This window comes from Monodelphis domestica, chromosome 4 (genome assembly GCF_027887165.1).
Source record: "Monodelphis domestica isolate mMonDom1 chromosome 4, mMonDom1.pri, whole genome shotgun sequence".
Lineage (NCBI taxonomy): Eukaryota > Metazoa > Chordata > Mammalia > Didelphimorphia > Didelphidae > Monodelphis > Monodelphis domestica.
Window position 1 is genome coordinate 340522220 of NC_077230.1, and position 12061 is coordinate 340534280.

At 42.6% G+C, this 12061-nt stretch overlaps 1 protein-coding gene across 1 annotated transcript in view; it reads right to left on the reverse strand.

Moving 5' to 3' along the window:
- Window positions 1-12061, reverse strand: part of MYO7A (myosin VIIA) — a 155448-nt gene that overhangs the window by 14875 nt on the left and 128512 nt on the right. Inside the window, exons 37-43 of the mRNA XM_056794938.1 lie at window positions 11647-11804; window positions 9529-9682; window positions 8033-8188; window positions 7515-7620; window positions 5195-5308; window positions 3270-3357; window positions 910-1016 (exon numbers count right to left, since the gene is read on the reverse strand). Of these exons, the coding sequence (XP_056650916.1) occupies window positions 910-1016; window positions 3270-3357; window positions 5195-5308; window positions 7515-7620; window positions 8033-8188; window positions 9529-9682; window positions 11647-11804 (883 nt within the window). The remainder of the gene's footprint in view (window positions 1-909; window positions 1017-3269; window positions 3358-5194; window positions 5309-7514; window positions 7621-8032; window positions 8189-9528; window positions 9683-11646; window positions 11805-12061) is intronic.

Consider the following 12061-nt stretch of genomic DNA (forward strand, 5'->3'; position numbering starts at 1 on the left):
TGGAGGATGCTATTACAGTGATTGGGAGTATGTTTTTGTCAGGTCATTTATATAATTTGCAATTCTTCTTTTGAAAATTGTTGAGGCAGCATGATGTGAGAGTAAGCTGAACCTGGAGTCAGAAAGACCCGGGTTTAAGTCCTGATATCTACTGGTCTTGTGTGACCCTGGGAAAGTCATTTACATGTCATTACTCCAGCAAACTACTGCTCTCATGTGTAACTCACAACTCACCTTGACACAGCTGATTATAGCCAGACTGGTCTGCCTGGTGCTTTTAAAACATAGCCAGTACTATCCCATCTCCCTGCTTCTCTTCAAACTGTTCCCTAAGCCTAGATGCATTGTGGTACAGTGTACAAAGAGCTGTACACTGAATGGGAAGCTGTATATGGTGGAAGTGATATGACCCTCTTGGACCAGAGAGCTGTCCTGGCATCAAGAATTATTATTATCATTAAATTCAAGTTTGAGAGAAGAGAAAGCCATTTGGGAACTTGATTGAAGTCAGCATGGCATTAAGATGAAAACATTAATATGCTTTTCTTTTCTGGAAATTACTATGGAAGTCACAAGGCATTCTGTGTTGTTTAAAAAAAATTATTCAGCCAGATAGAGAAGTACAGTAGGAGCGTCTTCAGCATCTGGAAAGCAAAACTAATTGAAGAAGTATGGCGGGGCCAGGTGGGGTGGGGAGAATTGGGGAAGGGCAGGCTTAAATTGGGCCAGCCCTTCATATCAATGAATAAACTTTTATTAAATGCCTACTGTCAGGCACTGTGCTAAGCCTCCCTAGAGGTGCCATCAGAAGCTGTTGGACCTCAGAATTTCCCTAAGTTTAGGAAGAAAGAAAAGCTGCTCCTTCCTTTCTAGCAGCACCAATCAATCCAGGCAGTGGCCCATGCTCACCTGATAATAGTGGAAAATAGAGTCTGCCATAGGATCCTTTCCAGGCACCGTATTGGTCCATAGCTTCTTCATGAAGAACACTTGGTAGGTAAGAGAAGGCACAATCCCTGCAAAGAGAGCCCTGTTGTCAGCTTGGGCAAGCCTGGAAATGAAAGCCATGGGCTTGGAAAGTCACTGGGTACTGTCAGCCTTGGTTCCTACTGCTGTCTGCTCTCAACCAATTCATCTTTTATTAAGTGCTTGCTATGTTCCAATCCCTACCTGCAAAAGACTTATGGCCTAATGCCGGAGACAACAAGTACCTGTATAAATATATACAGCATACATATAACGTGAGTGAGCACAAATATATAGAAAACAATTAAATATGAAGTAAGTTGGGAGGTAGGGCACCAGCTATTGGGAGTCTCAGAAAAGGCTTGATTTAGGAGACGGTGCTAGAGATGCAGCTTAAAAGAAAAGGCTGGCTCTGTGAAGCAGAGGGAAGGAAGGTGTGCATTCCAGGCATAGGGGATGGATAGATTGGAATGGGGGAACTTTGGGGCAAAGAGACCAATTAAGAGGTGATTCTAATAATCTGGGAGGTGGTGAGACCCTAGAGTATCCTTGTCCCTATCCCCTGTACCTGGTGAGTCCCTCCATATTTATCTTTTAAATCCTACTCAAATACTACCTTTTATAGGAAGCCTTCCCTGACTTCCCTAACTGCTAAGAATCCTCCCCCCTAGAATTTCAAGTAGCACTTTTTCTTCATCTCTCTAATCAGGTAATATTGGATGTTACACTATATGTTTATGTGTTTTATTCCCTATTAGAATATGAGCTACATTAAGTAAGGGGCTGTGCCTTAGCTAAGCTTTGTATGGATTATATATATAATGTAGTTATCTTGGACAATACAAATATAATATTGTATATTATATACTAGATATGACATATCTTTTCCTAGGAAATACATGTATAATATTATATATAATATCTATACTCACAGTATTATATGAATATATTTAGCCATCTATATTCATGTCTCTATGTATAGATATAATCTCTGTGTATATATGTAGCTGTGTGTATGTATGTATATCAATCAGGATGGACAATGACCTGGGGCCAGAATTGAGCAAGAGGAGGGCAGTCAGTTGAATTGCATTTGGAAAACTGGGCTGCACTTTCAATGATTTCCACCTATTCACTGATGCAGAACCTGATTGGTTTACCACCAAAAGTCTTCCACTGATAATAACTACAATAATGATAACTGGCATTTATATAGCCCCTTAAGGTCTGCAAAGCACTGTTATATGACATCTCATGAAGAATCTAATTTGCCAATGGCCCAACAAAGAATGGAGAGAAACATGGTGATTCTAAATAGGGTATAGTAAAATGCCAGTGAAGTGTTATGGTCAAGAAATGATGCAAAAATCTATGATCTAGGAGGGATAGCTAGAGGTCTCAGTGGATTGAGAGCCAGACCTAGAGATAGGAGAACCTATGTTCAAATCTGGCTTCAGACACTTCCTAGTTGTGTGACCCTGGGCAAGTCACTTAATCCCAATTGTCTAGTCCTTACTGTTCTTCTGCCTTGGAACTAATACTTAGTATCAATTCTAAAAGAGAAGAAAAGGGTTTAAGGAAGAAACAAAAATCTAACATCCGGGAAATGTAAGATCAAAGAGGGAGATAGGCCAATCATGTAGTGAAAGCAAAGGGATAATAGAAGCCTAATCTAGCCTGACAGTCAGCCTAACCTGATGGTCACCCTGTTACCCAGTAGCTTTAGAAGGGCCTTCAACACATTTTCTGCCTGGGGACTATTTATGAGAATATTGGGATAGATGGGATGAGAAGGCATGAATGGATGGTGATCTCTACCCATGAAAGTATACCCACAATAATGATTTCATTGTATAGGAATATTATGGGGAACTTTTGAATGTTCTTAGTTCATTTCAAAACCCATTTAATTTTTTTTAACCTACTAAATGAAAAATCCTCTAGGAGATATTGAGATTAACTAAAACATGGTCTTGGCCATCACCAAAGGACAGTAAATCAAAGAATCAGGGAAGGGACTGGAGAAATTAGTGTATTTAGCCTTCCCACCCCCAGTTTCAGGAAGGTGACTATTTAAACCCCCTAGGACAAGTAATTGGAGGTTATTTTTAGGAAGATCTTATAAAAGAAAGGACCCCCCACCCTTAATTCCCTTGGTTGACCATTGTAGGTTTTTAGAATATGTGATCTTGGGCAAGCCAAAGTCCCTTCTCTGGATCTCAGATGCCTTCTCTGGTGATGAGAAAACTGGACCAGATAGCCTTTAAGGACCCTTCCAGCTCCAAAAATTCTCAGATTGTTACCATCTTTCATGGGTCTTGCTTTTTTTATCCAGTCTGTCAAGTGTCGGACGAAGTCAAAGAAGAAATCACCCTCAGGGACACTGATGACCTAAAGAGGAATATCTCTGTTAGGCCAAGGTGACTTGACAAGGGTCCCCTGTTTTCAACTTCTTGATACTACCCTAGTATAAACTCAAATTGCTTCTTGCCTGGGATGTTGAGATTGTCTTTTAATTAGTCCCCTTACCTCATTTCTCCCCATCCCCAATCCAGACTACAGAGGCTGCCAGAGTAACTCTCCTAGCTCCCAGATCTGATCACATCACTCCCCTGCTCCAGAACCCCCAGCAGCTCTCCAGTGTAAGTCTTTAGTCTGGGAACCAAGTTTTTCTACAGTCTGGCACTAACCATTTTTTCCAGCTTTATGTCCCATTCTCTAATCTCCTTTGGGTACCCTGTGCCCTAGACAAAAATGGATTCTTTACTATTTTCCAAATCTATCCTCTTTTTTGCCCCCAGGCCTTTGCTGGCACCACTGCCTGGGGTGTCTTCTCTTCTAATTTCTCATTCTGTCCTTTCCCATCTCATGCCATCTCCTTTGTCTGGTAGGAATACTTCCTCCCTCCCTCAGCCATCTCCCCCAGTTAGAATGATAGAAGGGAAGGGAAGGCCTAGCACCTTGCATACAGTAAGTACTTATGTAACTTTTGGACTGGAATTCCTTCCCTTCCTTATAGGTCCAACCTAGGTAGTTCCTTTTCCATGAATCCTTTCCTGATCATTCCTAACTAGAAGCAATCTCTTCCTCTGTGGGCTTCTCATGATGAGTGTGCACAAAGATACTTGTGCGTGAAGGAGATTTAAGTGGAAAAGCCGATGCACAGAGATAGTCCCACTCTCTCAGCGTTGGAAGCCTGGGTCCAGTGGCACGAAAAATCGTTACACCTGGAGACTTCCTCAGCTGCATTGGATGGCTGTGTTGTCTTTTGTGCTCCAACACACCCTAAGCACTCCACAGTGCTTTGCTGCGTCGCCATCTCAGCCGTTGAACCTTCTTATTGGTTTCTTCCGTCTGTTCAGCTGAAGCAGCCTTCACATGCTGGGTGAGCAAAGCCCTGGTTCACCAGGGGTCGATGACCCGATGGCTACCCTCACAAGGTTTAGCCGGCCTGTCGAAGCCGTTGCCCGGGGTGTGGCCGCTGCCACATGCTAGCAGCTACTCATAGTCCTTTGTATAGGCACTCAGTACTTATTGCCTGATTTGCATTTTATTGTCCCCCTACTGTATTTGTCTTGTCCCCTAACTACATTTTAAAATCCTTCTTTGTGTCACTCATCACCAAGGTCAGCAGCCCACACACTGTGGACACAAAATAGACATTCTTAGATTTACTGCTTTTTTTGAAGAAGATAACACATGCTGAGCCTTGAAGGATGGTATTAGAATTCCAACCAGTGGTGGGTGGGCAGAGTGGGAGGTAGAGAGACACTCTAGGCATAGGGAATATAAGCAAAGGTAAGGAGATGGGAAAGTTTAGGCATGGGTGGTCTATAGATAATAAATAGCAAGTCTTGCTATGAATATTTTATGTGGGATCTTTCTTTTGTCTTTGACCTCCGTGGGGGATGTATTTATACTAGCATTAATGCCCGAGGGTAAAAGCAGTTTAGTGATTAGATGTGATTGCAAATAGTCTTCCAGGATGGGTGGACTAAATCGCAGCTCCACCAACAGTGTATCAGTTTGCCTGTCTTTCCACAGTCAGAGGTGTTTAAGAGGTAGTGAGTGCTCCAATTCATCTCTCTAATTGAATTATCAGCTACTCGACTAGTTTAAAATCAATCCTTTCATCACCTTCTCTTCTCCCACCTCCCCACCATTATTTAATCTAATATATTCCACAGTTCCAGGCCATCCTGGCTGACTAAATGACTGATTGACTCACCTTGTCAGAAATTTTAACAAAGAGACTGAATCCATCTGAAGCCTTCAGGAGTAACCTAGTGGAGATGCTCTGGCAGAAGTCCTTGGCCTTCGTGCTAGATTCTACCTCAAAGGCCTGCATGGAGGGAAGAGAGTAGATGCCCTCAGAGCTCTCTTCCAATAGGTCCCCTCCATCCCCAATACATCCCCCCTACCCTGGGGACCTGTACCCACATGATCGCTTTCTCGGGTATCTCTTTTGGAGCCATCTCTAACCCTCCAACTCACTCTTCCTACATTTGTTGCAAGAAAGTTGGGAGATGACTTTCTTCCTTTAAACCCCAGACAATTCTGCCTTTCTTGCTTTGGCCTAGGAGATTTCTCCTGATTGCAGTCTCATTCTTCTCCTCCCCACAACCACCTTTTGTGTCCTCTCCCACCTCGTTGCTTTTGTCCAAAGGACTACCCTCAGCTCCACTCCATACTATCCTCACCTCTTTATCTCTTCTAAGACCCAAATGAGGTACCACTTTCTTTCAGAGAGCCTTCCCTGATTTTCCAAGGCTGAAGTACAAGTAGTGAAAAATAGTAGAAAGATATCTGGGCTAGAAATCAGAAATTAGAAAACTTGGGAATTATATCTCATCTATAAAGTGAAGAGCATACCTCTAGAGCTAGAAGGGACTTCAGAGGCCCACAGGTTCAACTCTCATTTTGCAAGTGAGGAAACTGAGACCAAGAGTATTAAAGGGACTTGCCCAAAGTCACAAAGGTAGCCAGAGGTAGGACAGAACAGAAGTTTAGGTCCTCTGAGCCCTGATTCTTTTCACAATATAACTCCAGACTAAATAAATTCTAAGATTCCTCCAAGATCTAAAAATCTAAATCCTGATCTCTCTGGATCTATTGAGCCTCCATAATTGGCTTTTCCTATGTATTTTATAATTTTTTAACCCTGTAACATGATTTTTTGGGTGCACATATCCAATTCTCTCCACTAGAATAGAAGCTCTTTGAAGGCAGGGATCATGTCATTTGTCTTCTTTGCATTTCTAATGCTGAGCAAAAGGCCTTGAATGTACTAGACATTTAACAAGTATTTGTTTTTCAAAATGCCTATAGGTCATTGATATTCTGTCTTGCCCCATGAGGCTGAGGCATAAATTCCTGATGCATGAGTTACCTGATAAGCTCCATAAGGTATTGGAATGAACAAAAGATCTCAAGGATAATTAGATGTTTTTCCATTGTAGAATGGGAAACCATGGGAAGTAGTGAGTTGCCTGCCACTAGAAGTATTTAAATAGAAGCTTGTTGGCCACTTGTCAAGGATGCTAAAGAAGAGAGGCTCACATATATGCCTTCTGAGGTCCCTTGCTCCTTGAAATTCTGTCATCCTATATTCTGTGAGAAGCTGACTTCTAATCAGTTAACTTGTGGTTTGACAAAGCCAACATACTAACAATAAGAGAGGGGGTCCTGCTGTCAAAGATGGCAGTCATGGGACTTGGAGGTGAATTGAGTAAGGAGGATGAGTGTATCACAGTAGCCTTGAGAGGGATTGATAAGGAAGTCCACTTGGCCTTGAATGCCACAGTCACAGGAGAGAGAATGATACAGAAAAGGCAAAGAGATCATGCCATGGGTGAGAAGGATAAAGGACCAAGGTATTTAGGCAGTCTCTGAAAAAAACAGAATTAGCAGAATTTCTAGTACGATTCCCACAAAGCTTGAGAACAACGGAGGGTGGCCAATTGGAAGTTGATCTAACGTATGAAGAATGGATTTGGAGTCCCAAAGAACTAGAGTCAACTGATTGCAGCTCAAAGCCCACCATCTTTCACTTTTTTTTCCTTCATGAATTTTTTATTGTGTGTATGATGTCTTCTGTTATGGCATGGCAAATATGGAAATATGTATTGCATGAAAGCATTGATATAACCTATACTAGATCATTTACTATCTTGGGGAGGAGAGAAGAAGAGCATCTGAAACCCAAAATATCAGGGAAAAATGATAAAAAATTGTTTCTACATGTAATTAAAAATAACAATGGGTTAAATATGTTATATATGTGTGTATATTTATATGAACTAGATTCAAATATTGACTAACTACTACCTGCATAGCCCTAGGCAAGTCATTTCCCCTTTTCCCTCCTCTGCAAAATAAGAAAGCAGGACTACATGATCCTTAAGGTCTCTTCGAGCTCTAAGTCCCATGGCAGCTTTGACTGCAGATTCTGAGCTCTTTCCTCCTATTGCCTCCCAGGTCTAACCCACGTTAGACTCTGGCCACCCCAAGGCAGGGAATGAATGAGCTGTATCTGGCCTCTAACTTACCTCATCAGTGTCATCAGGAAAGTAGACTTTATGGAAAATCTGAGTGGTTTTGTGCTGAATGGCCTCCACTTCCACCAAATGGGGTGGATACTTCCGAGAGCCATTCCTGAAAGAGAAAGCATCTCATTGTCGGAGTCCAGGGAAACTGGGGACTCCAGTGAGGCTTCAAGGTCTTCCTCAGGAGCATGGTAAAGAACGAAGAGACAGGGACATCCATTCAATACTAAAGTCCATGAAACCTACATAAAGATGCCCACGAAGCCTGTTGGTCCTTTCCCTTTTTCTTTCCTCACAACCACTGCATTAATGCAAATACAGTCTCTGTCCTCATGAAAGGTACTGTTTAGTAGGGGAGATAAGAAACATACCAAGAAGAAGCAAGGTGCTTCTTGCTCTAAATTCTATGACCCTCAGATCCTTCTGAAGTTCCCCCCAAACTCTGAGGTTCCATGAGTGAACGCTCCTGTGTTTGTTTTATGAAACATTTGTTCTGCATTCTGCCCCAGCCTCCCCTCTACCTGAGAGCCTTCTGGAGCCTCTGCATGCAGTCTGTGGACAGCTGGCAATGCTTCCGGGACTGGAGGAACCTCTGCACATGGGGGAGCAGGATGCTGCTGGGTGGGAAGAGGCCGGTGCACAGCCAGAGCAGTTCCCAGCCTCGCTCTTCACTGTACCTAGGTACCAGAGAGAAACACAACCAGCCACATCTTACGTCAACTCATGCTGGTCCATGGTAGGGATGGGAGGGTTGATCAGGGGATTTCTTGTATGTCCCACACCTAGCCCAATGAGGTGACAACATGCTTGGGGAAGTTATATGAAACTGATTATAGTATATGCTGGTAAATGTTTGTTTTTAAACCCTTGCCATCTGTCTTAGAATCAATACTGTGTACTGGTTCCAAAGCAGAAGAGTGGTAAGGGCTGGGCAAGGGGGGTTAAGTGACTCGTCCAGGGTCATACAGCTAGGAAGTATCTGAGGTCAGATCTGAACCCAAGACCTCCTTTCTCTAGGCCTGGTTCTCTATTCACTGAGCTACTTAGCTGTCCTGCCCTCTAGTCATTCTTTTTTTTTTAATACATTGGTGGGGATTGACAACCATCTAAGAGCAAGGTAGGCATCTGTTGGGATTAGGGGTTAGGGATTAGGATGGGAAAGTAGGCAGGTGCCAGGAAATAAGAAAAGGGTCCTAAAAGGAGAAAAGTATGGGAAATAAGGGCATCTCATCAAGCTCAGAACTCCATGGAAAGCTAGCCCTGTACTGATATAGCCCAGATATGACCAACACACGTCAACCATAACTATCACCATTTTGCAATCACATTTTTATAAAATAAATGCTCTTCACTCAAAAGTTGAGAGTCCACTATATTACCCTTTGACTGATCACCAGATTCTGTGATGCCCTGATGCCTGGAATGGACTCTTCCCAACCCACCTGTCTGTCTCCTTGTCTTCTTAAACCTCCTTTGCTTCAAGATTTAGCTCAGACTTCCATGAACAACCCCCCACCGTATCTGCAGCTGAAAGTGGCATCTCCCTCCTGGGATTATTCATAGCACTTTGCCCAGCGATCACTTTTGTGTTTATTTCTTATTCTCTGGGATCCTAATTATTTGTGCACCTCCAACTTGCCTTTAACATTTGAGCTCCTTCAGTGTAATATCTATATTCTAAGCACCAAGCACAAGGCATTAAAAGTAATTAAAGAAACATTTAAACACCTGGTATTTATGAAGAATGTGTTCAGTGCTGAGGATCCGGAGGTGAAAAAAAAATGATGCCTGCCTTCAAGGCACTTACCATCTCCTAGGCTCTGGTCCTAGTAGTCACTTAATGAATATTTAAAGGAATTGGGTTTTGTTTTGTTGTTTTTCAATGGAAGAAGTGTTATTTGAGCTGAGCTCTGAGAGGTGAGTAGGAATTTGCCACATGGGACCAGATAACTGAATTGACTCATATCATCTACTAGCTTCCTTCCCTAACAATCAATCTACCCTACTAGCCACATACCTGATGTGGTTGTCAGTGAGCTGCTTAAGGATCTGTACATAGATCTCATCCTTCAGAGGTTCAGCCTTCAGTGCCCCTTCAAAGATCTGGTCTGTGAGCTCATTGACAGAGCGGGTTCGCTTGGAGGGGTAGTCACCCATGTACTTGAGCATGGGTACACCATCTGTCAAGGAAATGCTAACCAAGAGCCAACCAAGAACTAACCAGGGACCGTGGGGAGGGGATTCCTAATAGACGCTTAGAGACTGGGGGGTTCAAACTAGAAGCTGCTAAATTAGAAAGTAAATAGAGGAGGGTGTGTAGAACTGGTGGAAGAATCTGGACTTGGAATCAGAAATCACTGAACCTTCCTAGGCCTCAGTTTTCTCATTTATAGAAAACAGAGATCTGACTACATGAGCTCTAAGGTGCCCCCTGGCCTTAAATCCTCTGATGCTATGAATTATGTTCCAATCCAGGGTTGGTCAATAACCCAGTGTTTGATCTTGTTGTGTCCTTGTTCTGATCTTCAGACTCCTCATCCTTCAAATAGAGCTCTTCATACCTGCCCTGCAAAACTGATAATTATTACAAGGATAATTATAATAATAAAAGTGGCAAGTGAAATGATTTTAAGGTTTGCAAAAGTGATTTGCCTATATCATATCATTAGATTTCCACAAAAAAATAAAAATAAAAATGCTGTGAGATAGGCACTCTAGGCAGTATTTTTCCATTTTAAAGATGGAAATTGAAGTTTAGAGAGATTAAAGTGAAGTTAGTTCCTATGATCACAGAGCTAGTAAGTGTGAAAGACAGGATTTGGACTCTCCTGTTCCTGGAAATCCAAGCATCCAAGTCCAACATCTTTCCACTATACCACATAGTCTTCCTTATTAAATGGGGGTAAGGAATGCAAAGTCCTAGTTCACTATTTTATTGGGACTTGTTACTGTCTCTTTCCCTCTTTTTTCTCCCTTAAACCATCTCACCCTTGATTTCACATGGCCTTGATATTTTCATTTGGATAGATGGCTAGTTTCATGTGTGTCCATTCTTTTTGTGTTGGGGAAAGATAACCTAAGATTAATTATAAAAATGATCATCCTAAGACTATAAGCTTCCTGAGGGCAAGGGTCATCTCTTATGCATTCTAGTACCTTCTATCCCCTGTCCCACAGAATTGATAAATATTACTTGTTAGCAAGCTCCATGAGGGCAGAACTGACCCCTCTTGAGGCCATCAGGTAAATCATAAAGGTCTCTTAATGAATGTCTGCTATATTTATTAACTGAACCTCTTACATTGGTGCCCAGACACCTTCTCTCCCAGTCTGCTTTCCTCTCTTCCCATGCATTTCAATTTTGCAATCTCTTGCTTATCTAGAGTATGTCCCTCCTTGGCTCTTTCCTTTCATTCTTTTCTCCCTCCCCGCCTCCTTCCTCCTCTTTTCTGTATCTCTTTTCCTCTCCTCTTTCTTCAACCCATATATAATGAACTTGAATCTCTGAACTGGGTATTAGGAATCCGGCCTGGTAGACCTGAAGGGTAGAGGGAAGCCTTCTGTATAATTCTTGGCCAGGATTGAAAGAAGATTCTCCCATGGAAAAGGAAGAAATGTGAGCTCACTTCTCTTTTGGTGATTTATTCATCAGAGATGGAAGAGACCTTAGCAATCAATCACTTAGCTCTAACTTTCATTTTATAGATGAAGAAAACCAAGGACCATGGCAGGAAATTATTTATGTAGAGCTACTAAGTACCATGTTAGTGACAGACTTGAGACTTGAACCTGGGTGTCCCAACTCCCAGTCAAGAGCCCTTTCTACTATCACACACATTGGTGGTTGAATTCAGTCTATCACAGGCTTGTCACCAATTTGCCCTATAGATCAGGCAATACCTACTGGTAGATATTGGACTACGCAGTATTAGTCATAAGATAGGAAATGATCTCCTCTAACCTATTCTAAACCTAGATGGTTCATGTTCCCCCTTCCCACCATCTTAGAATATCTTGGTGATGCCTCAATCCCTCCAGAATTTTCTAGGAATATCCTTGGACTCCCTTCCTGCCAGGGCTCAGTGATACTCCTCCCTATGATCCAGCATCTCCACATTCCCCTAGGGCAGGATATCAATGAAGGCCATGCAGGCCTCCTGGGACAGCTCCTCATTGCCCAGAATCTTCTTCAGCAAGGCCTGCTTCAGGGGTTCTCTTGTGTGGCTCCATAGCTTGTCCTTGCCCCGGGCCTTGGAGATCATGACTCGGCTTAAAGTATGCTTGGGTGGGGGCCTAGAAGGGTAGCAAACATAGGTAAAAAGGAGCAGTTATAACCAAGGGAACAAGAAGCCAACCCAAAGCTCTGTTCTTTTCCCCTTAGAAGCTGAGCAGATCTGGTGGCAGAGTATGGAAGGAAGAACAAGGGAGAGAATGGGGAAATCCACAAAGATTTCGTAAGAGCTTTCTCATTTCTCCCCATCTGGCACCTCCAGAAGCCACAAAATTGAATGGTTCTTAGAGATTTTTCCATATGGAAAATGGGTGAGCCA